At 43.4% G+C, this 17422-nt stretch overlaps 1 protein-coding gene across 1 annotated transcript in view; it reads left to right on the forward strand.

Moving 5' to 3' along the window:
• GLI2 (GLI family zinc finger 2) overlaps window positions 1-17422 on the forward strand; it is a 197276-nt gene that overhangs the window by 48972 nt on the left and 130882 nt on the right. Inside the window, exon 2 of the mRNA XM_074873568.1 lies at window positions 2077-2239. Coding sequence (XP_074729669.1) covers window positions 2107-2239 — 133 coding nt within the window. The 5' untranslated portion in view covers window positions 2077-2106. The remainder of the gene's footprint in view (window positions 1-2076; window positions 2240-17422) is intronic.

Here is a 17422-nt window from a genome sequence, read left to right on the forward strand (position 1 = left end):
TGCTGTGAAGTCGTGGCCCCCAGGAACCCATCCCATGTTTGCCATCAAGCCCAGCACATGCCGGGGCAGGACCTCGAGGGGCCACCTCGGTATTCACTGGAGCCTTGTGTCATCAGTAAAGCCTGTAATTGTGGGTCCTGTCATTTCCAATGCAAGCTTCGCTGTTTACAGCTGCAAATCGTGACCACAGATCCATCATTTAGTTGTCCCATTAATGCGAGCCATGCCTGAAGGCTCCTGGGATAAGCTGCTCGGTCTGCAGCACGCGGCCACTCGGTGGACCAGCATTCTGCTGGAGCCCGGACAGTGGTGACAATGCTAGAGGATGACATCCACCACATGCCAGGTCCTCTGGGGTGCCAGTAAGGGTGGCTCAGTCTATATAGAAAAATTTTAAAGTAACACAGAGGAGGAAGGTTTAGGACAGCCTGTCTTGAACAGTGTTGCAATGCAGAGGGTCTCCAGTGGCAGGTATGAGGGAGTCTGGGAGCATGGGGCCATGTGCTGTCTGCCCTGAGCCATGGAGCTCATCGTGTAGCACGGAAAGAGGGTCTTCGCATTCCTGCTTGTCTAGCCTTAAGTTACAGCACAAAAACTGCTTGAAAACCAGCAAAATAGCGAGAGGAGAAAACAAAGCAGTCACAAAATGAAGTGCTTACACCAGGGTCATGAACAACTAAAGGGCAAAAGCTACAGATCATGCATGAGAGTTCTTGAAATCTTTATGTACTTTAAAGTTTTTAGGGGAGTTAACTTTTTAATCCAAGATGTTCAGGAGTCAGTTAATCCTCCAGAGTGAAGGGAGGGAAGTTTGATCTGGCTCAATGACAGTAAAACTACCTGCACACACAAAAAAGTCTTCTGGTTTCCCAGACATTTTTTGGCTGATCCCATTAATTCCGGTAAGGTAAACAGCCAGCATGCTCCAGAGTATCTCAGGAGCTGAAAAATTTGCATCTAAACATTTGCATGTGAAAAATTGCAGATCTGCATTAAAATCAGAAAGGAAAGGAGGAATTAGTAGTGGGTTTTCCCAAGACCAGCCTGAGGATGGTAGTGCCAGGTGGGTTCTGTGAAAACAGGAGTCACGTGGAGACATTTGAAATAAAACAAGTTAAAATGGGGTGAACAAAAGTATTTGCAGTCAGAAATGAAGGATGCTTCCTCATTTAAGAGAAGCCCCATTTTTATGTTAAATTTGGGAAACCCATGTTTACTTTTGGGAGACCAGTTAAGTTTGAGTTATGCAGAACAAATGATCAGGCTAACAAAATGTTCAGGGGCTGTTATTTTTCATGGACCTAAGTTTAAAAAAACAGGTTATTTGTGCTTTGCTATGTTCTTGTTTCATGGAACTTTCACTAGCACTTAATTCAACATTTGTAATGGGGGTAAAGCCATAGCTGATTTTCAGATGTGACCAGTCAGGATAGAACAACTTGGTTGGGAGAGAGAGGAATTGGTGGATGTTAGTCCTCACCAGTGAGACCTGGATGGGATGTGGCAGACCTGCTGTGGCTTACCTGTAAGCACTGTTGAAATGTTCTGGTCAGGGCACTGGTTCAGAACCAGCACACAGAATAAGCACCAACCGGAGAAAAGAAAAAAACCAACCTTAAACGTATTTTTATCTGTATTTTTACTGGAAGATTTTAGCTGACTCAGTTTTCTGTTGTGATGGGCTAGGTCATGTATAGGACGGACAAATTGGTTTTGTACGTGCTAAATTTTTGCATCTCACCTGTCCTGTAACCTGGAAAGCCTTTTGGACCTGTAAGTTTTATTACGCGGCCCAAGTTTAAGAGGGGAAAAAATGTATTTTGGTCCTGATCCTTTTAGGTCTTCAATGGCCTAAAGCCAGCGGGATGTGACAATACCCATCCCTTTGCAGGGTTGTGCGCTTTTTGCCTGTGACTGTTCTACCGGCTGCACTGCTAGAATTAGAAACCTAGGAGATATTTGCTGCTTGTCATTTACTTTTGAGCCCTGCTGAACCATCAGCTGCTTCCTCATGGAGCTGATTTTGCCTGTTTTGTGAGTGGTGACAAGAATCTGGTTTTGTTTTATGTCCTGTAGGGTTGCTGAGCTGGAAGATGCACGTCTAAGATGGAAACTTCTGCTTCAACTGCTGCTGGGAAAAAAGAAGGGAAAGGTGCAGTTCTGGAGGGGAATGGCTTTACGGAGACGGGGAAGAAACCCACTCCTTTAGCAGCTGCAGGAGCAGCAGTGGCACAAGGAGGTACTTTATGTTTTCCACAATTTGAAAGCAGCAGGGGTGTTTTTCATTAGACTGTAAGAATTTAATAAGTACGGTGGCATCTGTCCTCCTGTGAACATGCTGAGTTTATTGGGGTTCTCGGCCATTGGAGGTCACAGGAGCGGGAAGCTGTGTCACCGCGTGGCGTCCAAACATCACTGCACCGTGATGAGTCACCGCCACTCCCAGCAAATTCAGCTGGGGTGAAGGAGAAGGACAGGTCATGAGAGGTGGCTGTCAGAGAGTTGAGGCATCCCATCGCTTCTTGCCGTCGACCAACCGGTACTGCATAGTGTAGGCAGCATGGTGCCTGCTGCTCCTCCACAGAGGAGTTAAAGGGTGGCTGGCGAGACTGGCTGAAGCTGGGGAGCACCCTATTATCATGGTTGGGGAGGGGTGCCATGTGCCAGCTGCAATCCTCTAATGAGTTAAACAGACTGCACCATCTTTAGTCATTGCTGCTGGGATTTCATGGTTAGGGAGGAATTTAGGATTGTCCAGCCCCAATCCCAAGAAGGTTCACAAAGAAACCCCCCTAATTGCGCCGTTCCTGTTAATGTCAGAAATAGTTCAGGTCCTGATTTCTTTTTCTGTCAGTATTTTTGGCAAGATTTTGGTTCTGCTGGTGTTGAAATCAATTGGGAAGCTCTTGTGGACACGTGTGATTATGGGGTCATTTTTGGTGGGTGTAATGCTGGTGTGCGGGGTGATGTGCAGGCACGTTGCTCCTGCCTCCTCTCACCTGCTACGCTAGGCAAAATGCAGCCCCAGAAAATACATCCTTCTCTGGCACACACGTGCTTGTGGATCTCCAGATTGGTGGCAGGGCCCTTCATGGTGGCTTCAGCTGTGGGCAAGGCTGTGTCCGCCAGGGAGGCACCACGCTGCCCTTGCTGGGGGACTTGGACTGGGTGTCCTTTCTGGACAAGGCATAAGGAGACAAACTTATAAGGGACTGTACCAGCTCGGATGTGACAAGAGACATTCCAGCTATGTAAACTTTGCAGGCAGCTTTTTTTTCCCTTCTTTAAAGTATACCTTATTGCTAGTTGGAGTCTACCTCAAAATGAACCCTTCCGCTCCCTTTCCTTCACTGCAGGGCAGTTTCTCATCACTCCAGGAGAGCAGCATGACTCCTCTGTGGGCTCTTCTGTTTCCTACACAGCTTGGTTGGAGAGTTTCTGTTTTCTGTTGGCTGAGTTTTGAAGATAGTTCCCAGCCCAAATTGCCTAAATCTGCTTTATCTATCCTTCCTTTTCAACACTTTTGTTACTCATTTTTCAATTCCACATTGACCGGGTAAAATTCCAATGTACAGAAAAAGGTAACAGCTGCTAGATTATAATCTATCAGATTAATTCATGTGTTTGATAAATTTTGTTAGCTTTTGTTAGCCAAAGGAAAGTTTTTTTTCTTAAAAAGAACTAGAAAATCTTTTACACAGAGTTGTTTGGAGGGAAACAATTTTATGCTGCTGAATGGGTGAATGCTCCTTGTGAGCACTATGCAAAGTGGCAGAAAGGAAGGCTTACTAGGTGGCAGAAATAGGGGAAAGGCAGAGACAGCAACATGAAGTTTGCCTTCCCCCAGCAGATTTTAATCCCCGTTGAAGCAGCACAAACTGTAGGAACTACTGAGGCAGCCCACTTGAGGCATCATCTTAGTGACTGGCAAAGGGCTGATTGGCTCCAACAAAGTCATGTGCTAAAATTCAAAACTTGCAGATGTGCTGTTATGAATAAACACCTTCTTCCCACCTGTCTTGGGAGTGCCTCCACTGAGGAAGCAGTCACTGAATTTCCAGAGGTGCGATAGAAATGAGGATGCCCCCAAGGTGGAGTGTCCATTGGGCCATTTGGCACCCCTGGAGACTTGATTAGTTCTTAAGTGTCCAGTGTTATATGTCCCGTTAGCAGTGTCCTCTTGCTTTTGGAAAGAATGATTTATGGGCTCAATATTTCTCCTTTTATTAAGAGGAAGTGGAGAAGTAAGTGGAGGATTGTTTGAAGATGTCAGGAGAATTGTGATGAAAGCATCATGTAATGAGATGTAAAGAGTAAAATCTATGTCATGCTGTGAAGAGAAGTGCTCATAAATGACTGAAAATGGCTAGCAGTGAAGCAGTGTGTGATCGGACGCCGACCCCGGGACTCTGCAGGTGATGCACGTGGTTTGGAGGTCTTTCCTTTGAATTCTAGCTAGACATAATACATGCTCCTGAAAGAGAGCAGCATGGTGCACGTGCTTGTAAGTAGAAAAATTAATAAAAAGTCATCTTCTAACATCAGTTAACTGCAAGGTGTGATTTAGCAGATGATAACTAAAAGGGTGGGTAGCAATGAGACTGTACTTATGTGGTATGCATGGTAATATAAAATATTTGATTCACTAAACTAGTGTAATTACTCATAACAGGCCAGAAATATACATATTTGTGCTCATATTCTTACAGAAGAAAGCAAACGAGGCATGGAGATTAATTACGATGTTCAGTTTGAGGAGGAGAACAGCTTTAAAGGGAGGGCCTCTGAGCTCTCCACCCTGCTTTGGGGCCATACGAACAAGTTTTTATTCTCATCCAAAACAAACTCTTGATTTTATTTATTGTAGAGGTTTTACTCTTTGTACTAGCATGTGAGAAAGTGGCAGCAAGGCTCAGCTAGCACTGCAGATCACCAAGCTGCTCTCCAGAGCCAAACAAATGTAATTTGCAACACATTTCTTCTCCTTTATTCTACTGAGTCACACAGATGGAGTGCCAACATAGCATGTTTCTCAGATCATAAGGTTTTCTTTTTCCCTTGTAGAAATGAATAGATTCATAAGGTTTTAGTTATAATTAAGGTAATTGAAGCAATAAACTGAGTATTAGTTAAATAATTGAAGAATAACTATTATATTATTATTTAGACTATATTATTATAAGGTAATAATACATCCAGTTTCCGTTTCTAGTTCTGTTTCTTTGGATATTTGTCTCTAATGTTTCCAGGCTTGAACAAATTAAAGTATGGCTGCAGGAAAAGAGACTGGTATTGTTGATGCTGTCAGTGGAGAAGAGTCCTTTTGTACTAACAATCTGCATTTCATATTTTTAGTCTACCGAAGCTGCCATTTTAGAGATCTTCTGTGACATTTTTTTATAGTAACTCATTGATCAGATGTTCAGAAATTGGCCTCACAAAAATGACATCAGGGAAATCTCTCCTAATTTTCTATTTTTCCATAAATCATGCCAGCCAGAGAGTCACATCTCCTCTCTTCTGTTTCAGTAGGTGCACATGTGTATGTGTGACAGAGATGGAAACTGGTTTTAACGACAGTGTGTTGGAGCTATAGACTAGTCAAATCTGCAGAAGAGCCGCTCACTTTCAGTGCCTCCACTTCTGGAAGGGCAGCTCATAACGCTTCATGTTTAGAAAACCCTTTTGCTGAATAGGGTAGGAGACTTTGGAGCAGAGCACCACATGAGTGAGACTGAGTTGTGTCCTCCAGGCTAGCACTGTGACATCCTCTGTATCAGCACACACGAGGAGGCCCAGGCGTGTAGCTGGAGAAGAAATTTAAATCAGCCACTCATTCAAAGGCAGAGATATTTAGGAAGATGGGTTTCTCATCTTGTAATAAAAATTAAATACAAATTCTCCTAAACGCTAACTGCCTGACTTTAACAAGGCCCAGAATGCACCTTTCCCTCTCCACCCCATCCTCCATATGACACAAACACCAAGTTCCCAAATTGATGGTGTTTATGTTTGAAACATTTTTCTGATGTCTGGCTCTGTCAAGACTAATTTTAGCATTTCTAAAGCTGGGTAAAAATATAGCCTCATTACTTTGATGTCAGAGCATAGTTTACTATTAGTATATTCTGGGGTTTATCATTTTAGTCATGTTTAACACGGCTACAGCAGGCATGCACTATTAAATCTGGCTTATTTTACATTCCTGTCCGAGATTATTTATTTGGAACAATTTCCTCTCTATCAAAAGACACGGCTAATGCTGAGTTTTAATGTGTTATTTACACACAAAATAACCTATTTACAACTCAGTATCTGCCGGAGGGAGAATGAATGGGGCAGTGCTGCCTTCATCCTGTTGTATCTGAGTTTAACAATCTGGATTGCTAATAGAACCATTTATCACGGGGTGGTAATTTATTTTATGTTAGCTTCACAGGTCTCCCTGCCTCTGATCTATGGAAATACTTTGTATATAATGAAGTTCAACAAGTCATTTGGTGTAAACATGGGGAAACCAAGCTGCAGAACCAGTAAGACTCTGGCTACACTTTTTTTGCAGGAGGCAAGGACTCTCCTCTGATATTAAGCCTTCAGCTGATGAAATACAGCTCCTCGCCCTGCGTGTGCTGTAAGGGCAGAGTGTGGGGCTTTTCTGCAGTGGAGATCAGGATGGAGTTTGGTCACTTGATTTATGGGCTGGTGGGAATGTTCAGTGCTGCAGAAGTAGCACACTCAGCCCTTTCATAGGCAGAGGAGAAGGGCAGGGAGCACCTCCCATCGCTCTCCAGAGGTCTTCTGTAAGCAAGCACTGACTGGCATTGGCAGGGAGTCCTTGCGCAGTTCAGCTTCTCTCAGTGCTGGATTATGGGAAGACCATGTAAATGAGGAGGAGGAAATGCCAGCATCCCAGCAGACCTCAGCGCACTGAAAAAATATATAGTTTGTGTGGCCTGAGATTCAGACAAATTAGAAGGAGAACAGCCCCAATGAAGTCATCTCCTCTGTCCACCCTGGAGGGGCAGGGATCTTCTCCAAAGAATGTTTTTCATTCAGTTGTTCACATTTTCCAGGAAAAGGAATATAACCAGTACATGCACATTCTTAGCTTCCCTGCCCTGTATTGCTCTGCTATATAAAACCTAAAACATTGAGATATGTGGTTAACAGAAGAGCCTGGGTTGTCTCCAGAATGGAAGGGGGTAAGTGGTTTAAAACTGAATGATGGGAAAATCCGGTAATTTAGACCATGAAATTCTCCCGCCAGCCACTGTCTCTAGCATGTGTCTACTGCATATAGCTCAGTGGCCCACACCTTGGGTAGGGCTTCAGTGAAACACTGCCGTAAGAGCAATAGCCATCAAGAATCATATTTCTTCCCTGAACGTTTCCATCAGTCTTATTTAGTAATAATAATAATTAAAGTAATTCTGTTGAGTCTTAAAGTGGATTTCTTTGCTACCATAGCCCTTTTGTATGGCTGGATTGCATACAGGTCTCTTGTGTATCACTTGTGTCCCTTTGAGCAGCTGGAGGTCTCAGATGCTCAGATTGGTGCAATGCTGAGGCTGTTCCTCAGTCGCAGAATATTAAGGATCATGACTAGTTGCCAGCTTTGAATCATGCTGATTGCCTGACACCTGCTCTTTAGGATAGCTTAGAAGGATCCATGTAGAGATGGATGAAGTTAAAGCCATGCTGCACCATTTTCATGTTCAATGAGCAGTATCTGGTGTGCAGACAGGGTGGAGAGCATTCTGGGAGCAGCAAGTTTATTTCGTCAGCTCATGTGACAGAATTTGAGTAGTTAAGATTGCCACAAACTGTGCCACAAAAGCACATCTTTTCTTCTTCCTGCCCTTTCTCCTCGGTCCATGGCTTGCAATGATGAGTAGTCTCTTCTTCAAAATAATCAGCAACACATCTTTGTGAGGTAATACTTTGCTTAACCAAGTGATTGGAGTCTGACTTCTTGGCTGTTTGAGTGTTTTTTCCTCATGGGAGAAACACCTTTCCTGAGCCCCTAGTTTCCTCAGTGGAGTAGCCAGACCTGTGCGCAAAGGTGCAACCTCAGAGTGATTAACCAGTAATGTTTACAGACTTTTTGGTTTACATTTGTAGCCCTTACAGATGATGCTAAAGTCTGTATCACCAAAGCATTTGATGATGCAGCAACTTTACAGTTGGACTTGATCTTAAGGGTCTTTTCCAACATAAATGATTCTATGATTCATAACATCAGCCAGCATTCGCTGATTGTATACAGCTCTCCCAAACTGTCATACCAAAAGTTCCTACGATTTCAGCCCATTACAGATGCCAACATACTTAGACAGAGTAATTTAATCTCATCCCTAACCACATTGAAGGATTGCATGCCCACTTGAAAATCTTTTATGGGTTTAAAATGAAAAAAGGTATTCACAGGCTGGTTCTGGCACTGGTGATCCCAGCCATTAAGTACCACCTGAAAGACCTTTGTATTTTTGAATGTATTATTGTTATCATTACTAATAATTGTAATAATAATAGCTTCCACTTTTCTATTATTCTGTAAGCTCCAAAAGCTTATTTTGGCAAGTACTGATATATCTTCTTTTCTGTGGATCCAGTTTAGACTTCAGTGAAGTGCCTCTCAGAGTGTACCTAAATATAACCTTTTTAAGTGATGCTAAACTTACCTAATTGTGGATTGGGCATTTATAGTCAAGTAAGCAAATCCAGTGGTGATAATGGGTTATATTTATTATGATGCTTTCCTGGACTGTCTCTTCTGTGCTGCCAGCATGTCCTCATAATTTGAATTTTTACTATCTTTGGCAGTTTTTTGCCTGAGCATCTGAGAATTTACACAGGTTTTGTAAATTAATTCTCCCAACATCATCTGTTAACCATGACATTTGAGCCTGCTGCAGTCATGGGGAACCAGGAATGGGACTTGTTTTGTCTGAGGTTGTCTGCCTAAATATTAGGTGTTTAGTTTGGGATCCCTTTGTATTAAGGCAGAGTAAATCACATCCTAAAGACGCCTGCTTTGTTTCCTTGAGGGCTTCATGCCTGATTTGAGGTGGCTAAAATTAGGTGGACAAATTCCAGTCTTCCTGACTTGGCCAAAATTGCAGAGTGGGGTTAGAGCAAGAAACCAAGGTGGGACTAGATTAATGCTTTAAAGCCCTTCATTCACGTTCATCAGTCCGTAGCCTGATAAGCAGTCTGAGAGCCCTGACTGCCAGCTCTGAACTGAAATCTCACCCCGTGGCTTCTCAAGTTGGAGGCAAACTCGACACCCAAGTGTCAACACAGCCAGGGGAGCTGCTTCCCAGAGCTGCTCCAGCTTTACACCAGCATTGACAAAACTAGTGTTTTAACAGCCCATTCAGAGAGAAGAGCAATTTAAAATTCCCACTGAGAAGACAAGGAAAAAAACCTAGCAAATTCTAAAGGCTACAAAAGTCTCCTAAAAATAACCTGAGTGGAGGAAGGTTATTAATGCAAAAGTAAATAATTATGTTAAAGGAAGCAACTAGAGAGGCCGGTTGTGTAAATCACTTTAAGGGGAACAAGCCTTAGATAAAATCCATTCTTTTATCACAGATTAAGTCTTCCTTTTGACGCTAAATAATTGATAGGGTTTGGCAGAGCGTTCCACGGCTGCCTGTGTGGAGCAGTGGGACTGCTCCCGGGGTCAGACAAGTGGCAGAGAAAAATGATCTTAGAAATGCTGTGCATCCAATACCAGCACCAAGAAATGGGGCTTGTATTCCTGGCCCTTCCTAAAGGATTTCTGAGTGGCCTTGAGAAGACACCCATACACCTCAGAGTGAAAGGAGGGCTTGGCATTGCTCATCTCTTCCTGAAACTACCCCCCATGAAACCAGGTGGTCTGTTTTCGTGGTTTCATGTGGCGATGAGTGAGGTGCAGAGGCCTGGGAGGACACAGACCATTTTGCTGCATTATTTTTTAGCTCTTTTAATTAGAGAACATGAACTGTGCTATCTGGTGGCTTTTGGGAGCCCAAATCCTGTGGGGGGTTCTCTCACCTCAGTCAGCCCCAGTAGTACCGCCTGAATACTTCCACCTCACATTTCTCTCCACACATGAACATCCTGGTAAAACAGGGAGGTATCATTGCTCCCATTCTGCAGACAGGGGGAACAGAGGATTTTCCAAGGCCAAAGTGGCTGTAATGGGTTCAGTTGTTTCAGAGATGTCAAGAGTTGGTTCTCTCTGTGACTTCGAAGTTTGTAGGTGGTGTACATGGGACATCCATGGTGGTACAGAGGACTTAGCCCAGGTCCCTTGGGTCACCATATCCACTAGCAAGTCCTTCCTCTCTCAATGATATGCCAAATGGATGGGTTGTTTCTTTCCCTTCAGAAGAGTTGAACACAAGTTGTCTGAGCATCATATAGTACCTTTGAGACCATCACTTTGCAGCGGTCTACCATTCCTTGTGGTTGCATAAGGGTATGAAAATGTTCAGTAGCACTAATAGGATTTTACTGAATTTAAACTAATTTTTAGCAGTGCCTTTGTCCAGTACCTAGCACAGTGGGCTCATAATTAGGGGGCTACAATTTCTTCCAGAACCAAGTGGGACATAACTTGCAGAAACCTTAGATTCTGAAATAAATCAATATCCTATGAATTCTGTGTGGGTTCTATGTTTGGCAGGATGAATTATCTGATCTTAATGGTAATGACGGAGAGTAAACCTCAGCCAAGATTGTAAATTTAGCTCTTGAAGGAAATAAGTGGGTATAGTCTCTTCATGATAACTGGTTTAGGATTATGTTAAACTTGTGAGTTTACTTGTGTTTGGAAGTGACCTGCACTGGGTGTTCTGCAACTCCTTTAGTGGCATTAGATTGAAATCAGGTAAACCTTGGTGGAAAGAACTGAATAAAAGTTTGGGCACATAGGCTAATTGAGTTCAAAATGAAAAGGATTTCACACAAACTTGTCTGAAAGCAATTCTGCCTTTTCTACAGTTTGTTAGAGAGCTCTGTGGGGTTTTTCTCCTTTTATTTTTAATACCTTTTTCATACCTTTTTCCTTCTCCTGGAATCCCATATGTTTTTAAGACCGTATTCTATTGAAAATGCTTCCAATTGTAAGTAAATCGTAAATAAGAACAGGAGTATTGCAAGCAAAATATTTATATTTGCTGCCACTAATATCTGATTTTTAAAATACAGCAACATTTGCAGGGATTGAATGGTGCTGTTTTGGCCAGAAAGCTGTTCTCTTCTCTTACATGGATCAGCTGACTCTGACAGATTTTAAAAAAAACACAGCTTGCAACAGATGCATCTTTAAGTAAACAGTTAAAGTACATGTTTTGATGACTTCAGTTGTATTGATATAAAAAATCAGTGTCTGAGCATTCATGACAACCATCCAATAGAGGAGGTATCTTCCTGTAAGCCCCTGGCCCTGTGTGCACGGCTTCAACAATAGTTTAATCATTTAAAGAAAATGGAGATACTTCTGTGCCTAACAAGATGCTCTGAGCCTATAGAGAGTGGTAAAGGCTCAGCACTCCTGACCCCGAGTCCAAAGTGTTGGGAAATGTTTAGATTTTTCCCTAAGAGAAATTTTTTGCTGTGTTTGTGAGGGTGTAAAATTATCTTTCTCTGCTCTTGTTTTTCTGTCTGGGGCTCACCTTGGTTTATGGCTGCTCTTTGTGGGGTGGGCCAGCAGCGGTGTGGGAAACTGAGCAGTATGCTCTTCTGCATGTGGGCTGGTGTGAATATTGGTGTCTTGTGTGAATGCATGCAAGTGTCTTCTTTGTGAGGCTTGAGGTTAAGCTAAATCTTGTTCATATTGGTTTGCAGGTAGAGCTGGTGGTGTTCTTTCTGAGGTATTTACAGCCACACTTTAAAGTAAAAACAAAGAAACACAAAGGTGAGGACTTTAGGCATCGGTTTGCACGTCCCATTTTAATGAGAGGAATTATTATGTGTTGTGGGAAGCTGACCCGACTCCCAGAGGCTCCTTGTGTGAAGATACTCAATTTTTTGGTGGCTCCCTATGGTGAGGGCACAGTACTGAGCCTGGAGAAAATTAGTTTCAGTTCCTGATCTAGCCCCAAACTTCCTTCATGATTTTGGGAAAGCTGCTTGACTTCCCTTCACTCCCCCGTTTATATAATGAACTTGCGTTGTTCTTTGGGCCTCCAGGCCCATCCATCAGCATCTGGTTAACATGTTTATGGCATTGGTCATACTGAAGCACTTAACGGGTCAGACCGCATAGAGGTTGCCATTCCCCCCTCCCCACCGCCTGCAAGAAGGTGCTGCTGCCCCTGGGCGTTGTGTTACAAGGGTGACCTTGTTCATACGTCTGAGGTGTCAACCTGCTGCTGTCAAAGGGGGCCCATAAAACAAATTTGCAGAGTTAGGGAAGATAAGGTTAAGTTCTTATGGTGAAGGTATTTTCAGTGTCTATAGTGGAGAGACCATTTGGGGATACATAGAGATTGACTGTATTCCAAGGGGTCATGCCGTGCTCTGGAGTAAGAAAGTTTTTTCAGGCGATCTTACCTGGTAAACTCAGTTGAGAACATTGTGTCGTTAATAGCTGTGTAAATATTTTGTATTGAAGCAAGAGACAATGAATTTTCCCGATTTAAGAGGGTTTTCTTCATACATAATCTATGGGTGAGGTTCATCAAAAAGTTTGCTGAGGTTTAAGTGCCTGGACAGAGTTTTGGACAGACTTGGATCAATTTATAGAAACCATGCAGAGCTTCAGGGTTTCACCCTGACCCAAGCAATAGTCAGTGGTTTTAGCAAAGTCCTTTATAATTGGGTTCTTAGGAAAGGTGTTGTTCTGGGGGCCAGGTGATGGAAGGAGATCATCATCACTGACATGGGATGACAGCTTCAGAGAAAAACCTTAGTTTCAGCTTTCCTTCCCATTAGCCTTCTGTGCACATGCACACTCTAATACTGTAATCAGCTGCAGAGGAGCTGGCAGTACTATTGTTTGGTGCCATTTTTTTACCTTTGGAAAACTCCGGAGGAACCTTCATGTGCTGTTACAAAGACATCGTTAAAACATCTTTACTGCAGGGTCCTGTATTTCAAATGCTGGAGCACTGACTCTTAAAATAGATATAAGATGGCTGAATGTGTGAAAAACATTTGCATCTCTTTTTCTGAGGTCTGTGTGTGCTGCATCACTTCTGAAAGCAAGCTAAAAGGGTTGGGAGGGAAAAGAGTTTTGCAAATTTCTGTACTACTTTTAATTCCACTGAAAACAATGTCTTAGCAGCTGAAATGAGATCCAACGCTACCTTTTGGCCACATAGAGTCACTGACACTTGAAACAGGCTGGATTTATATGTAGTTACTAAAAAATATATAGCAAAATGAAAGTCTCAGACACTGAGTTCATGTGCATTGCCCATTGTAAAGATAAGTAACGGCTGTTATAAGATCACTTAAATGGTTACCTTTAGGACATAAAAGGGATCTTTGAAGGCAGTAAGTCTTAATACAGAATGTTTACTCATAAAAAATACATTTGGAATGGGGGAGGGGAACACATTTCCTATTAATGTGGGTTTTGCCTTTTATGGCAGGTTGTAGCAGGTCTTTAACCTCTGTAGCACTTCAGTGAGGATAGAAATGAGCTTCTCTAAGTATCCGCCCAAAGGGCCTTTCCTCACTGCCTGTATCTGCGATGTCTCTTGTGGAGATGGTTTTAGTTTATTCTTCCTTTCTGTGACCCAAATGAAAAACTATTCTTTTCCAACTTCAAAACCTTCCAGTAGTTAAGTCCTGAGGGCAGAATAGAAATGTTCTCCTGAATTTAGTTCACTTAACCTTGCATTTGGTGAGGTATGGGGCTGGTGGCCCAAACCATGCTCAGACACAGTGGGAATTTGAAGGCTCTGTCAGCTGACTAAGGCATGAGAACAGAAGAGGGAATTGGCCCTTGAATGCCTTGATTGTAGATACCACAAAGGAGGGATGATGTTTCTCCAGATGCTCACAAAGAGTGCAGATGTGCAAGCCCAGCATTCCCTATCTGCCTCTGAGTGCACATGAGGTGGGTGGTGGCTCATGTTGCTTGTGAGAGTTCTCATAACAGTTCTGCAAATAATTTTGAAATACTTTTTTAGACAATTGTTATGCTCCTAAGTGAGGCAAAAGGTGGTGTCAGAAGTATTTGATCAGTGCTGTGTTGAACCCATGACAAGGGAAGACATGATTTCTGCTTCAGAAGTTTACAAAAATATTACTAGATGGGATAAGACACAAGGTGCCAGCAGTCTCAGAATGGTAGACGGAAGTTTGGAGTCCTTTATGGAAACCATGGCGAATTGTAGTTAAAAGTCTTTACTCGCATAAGATGATTTACAGAACAGCAGAGGTAGCCTGGACCAGAGGTGTGGGAGGAAGGCTATGTTGTGTAGAGGTATTGGAAGGCCCTTGACCAGCTGCTGTCCAGAGGTGTGAGGAACAATACTGCAATAACAGGGTTTGAGCCAAAATACACCATTTTGTTGGATCTTCAAGAGGACAGCTTGGTGGCAAAGGGAAAAGTCGTGAAACATTTGAGCAGATGAGTTGTACGCTCACAGAAGCATAAGAAGGAACTGGCTGGGTGCAGAAAAGGACAAAAGATAGAGAAGCTAGAAAAAGACCATGTTTATTGTGAAGATGAGGTTGCCAAGCTGAGATGACTGGATTTCTGGTGAATCTTTTCTCTAAGCCCATGTGGCCCAGTGCAAAATTAGCTCTCCACATGCCAGTGACAGGGCAGGACCATTGGTGGACTTTGTTCTTGTTATTCCAAAACATGATGCTCATCCAGGCAATAATCCTTTAGGGTAAGTAACAGAAATTAGGTTTTGAGTCACATACTGACCTGTCTTTGTAGTTAGTACAGCATGTCCTGGTCACGTAATGAGACAGAGGACAGATTAAATGAGAGACAGGCAGGATTTTCATTCAGGAAATTGGTACGGTAATGACAGATATGGGGTCTTGGCATGTTTCAGATAGGCTTCATCTAGCCTTTTCAGGTAGCAGATACAAGCACGGCTCTCGCTTATATTCACCCAGTCAAGCATGAGGAGGTAACAAGTTCTCCGGGGAGGCTGGTATTTAATATCTGCCAGATGCCTGCTGGAGAATACTAATACAGATCCCAGGTTCAGGGTGCCCTGGGAATGTAGATGGTTGGTAGCAACATGCCTGGCCTGACAGCCACATCTCCCTTAGCTCCATGACAGAGCTGCCTGGATTTTCATCCCCTGCTATTTGGATTGTAAAAGTGATGGCTTGGTCAAAGAAGCTTTTTGCTGACTTTTGTGGGAGATTTTCTGGATGGTTAGCAGGCAAGAGAAGGAGAGGCACTGAGGTTTCTGTCAGGGTATCACACTGGTGGATAAGAGCAGCGGCAACATCAATCGCCCCAGACGTCACTCGGACCATCCTCTCAGGCAGGACAAGCCAAGTGCTGTGATGCAGTGAGGGCCATGGGAAGGGTTTGTGCTCAAGGAGAAGCTTCAGCCAGCTCCTGCAGTGTGTGCATCCCCCTCTGAGACCACAGTGAGGGGAGAGGGAGGCTGGCATCTAGGCCTTGTGGGAAGCCCTGGAGATCCCACAGCTTGTCCTCAGGCTGGAGTGGGGAAAGGACTTCTATGAATCTCGCTTTCTTACCAAAAAAAAGGAAGGAAAAAAAAAATAACCCGAGCAAGGCTCCATATAAATCAGGGCAATAAAACTAACTGTGGTCACAATCAAATTATATGGTCTAAATCTATATAAAAAGACTGCAGCAGGTTCAGTCCAGCACTAATGTCCTTCTTGCAGTAAGCAGTGAACAAGGGGTGAGGAGGAGGAGGGAGGGAGGGCAGGCACTGGGCTTCCTGCACCAACACACCGGGGAAACAATTTGCTGAGGTGGTTGAAGTACATGTTTTCAAAATCCGTTTGTGTCCGTAAGGGTTTGAGAAGAGGATGTCGTCTGCTTACTCGGTAACTTGTGTGTGGCCTGCGAGTGGTTTCAGATGCTTGGCCAAAACCAAATAATTTCTCCTTTTAGGAAACTTGAAAAGTATGCATGCATCCCAAAAAAGAATGGAGATTTTCACTGATGTCCCATGTTCCTGCCGCAGCGTCTTGTGTAATTGTGGCACCGCGTGTAGGCGAGATGGAGAGAGAGGGATTGCTGAGCCCTCTCTGTTAGAAACAGAGACCAGATATTATGATTTGGGCTTTCACAAGACTGAGTTAATAGATTGTTTTTAATGGGAGAAGAGACTACTGGGGTATGTCATATATCTTCAGAATTCAGCTGAATGCTGCAAAAATGTCCATATTAGGACATGGTACTTACTAGAAGTGAAATAACAGAACTAGTGAACTTTCACAGTGAGAAGAACTTGCAGATAAAGTTGAAATTTATGATGGCGTAGGAGATTTTTAAAATGAAGCTTTTGGCTTCTTTTCTGAGTACCCTGGCCACACTGACAAGTTTATAAATCTCTCTGGTGTTTGGCTAATATCCTGAGGATCTGCACTGTCCTACTCAAAAGTGGTAGCTGCCTTCAGTATTAATTAAGGGCTGTATTAGAGAAGAGCAGTGGGAGAAAGAGGGGTCTTTCAAGTCCAGCAGCCTCCACTTTCAGAGGAAATGAGCAGAGAGGCTGCACACACACAGCCTGAAAGCCGGAGGGACTCCCCACGTCTGCGCAGCAGCTGTGCGGGGCAAACCAGAAGGTGTGAAAAACTCATCAGCTGGGGTGGGAAAACGTAAAATCTCCTGGGGCAAGGGGAAAAAGAAAAGCCAGAAAGGTAAAAGCAGTAGCAGGTTTAGGCACAATCCATCGAAGACCACTGTAGACTTAGATGGAGGAAATGGCACCAAGAAATTTAATAACCTGTTATATTTATGTAGCACATTTCATCCTCAAAGCATTTTATGAACTTAATGATGTGCAGACTATGCGCGCACGTATCCTTTCATCTGCCAACTGTATCGGTGTGAAGCCTGATGATGGCTGCTTTGCAGCATCACAACAGTATAGGACACCAAGTGGAAAATGCCTTAACTGATTGAATTAAGAGCAGGCAACTTTAGGGAGGTACAACTTAACCTTCGGGCAAGACGGAGGGATTGAGAACAGTTGTGCTGGCAAAGGGCACGGCACGTATGGCAATATCTTCTGTGACTAATCAGTCAGTGGTTACTCTTTTAGAGATCACACCAGATAAAGCTTTCTTTAGGGAAAGTTCAAAAATTAACCTTGGCTGGCTAGAAACCCGGTATGAGCTTTCCTCAGTGCCACTTGGCAGTCTCCCACCTCAGAAAGTACTTGCTGACTCTGACTCACATGAGCTGCTTTTTCACCTGAGATCCAACAGGATCAAATAACAAGGTTCTACGGATGGTGGTGTGATG

This window comes from Strix uralensis, chromosome 6 (genome assembly GCF_047716275.1).
Source record: "Strix uralensis isolate ZFMK-TIS-50842 chromosome 6, bStrUra1, whole genome shotgun sequence".
Taxonomy (NCBI): domain Eukaryota; kingdom Metazoa; phylum Chordata; class Aves; order Strigiformes; family Strigidae; genus Strix; species Strix uralensis.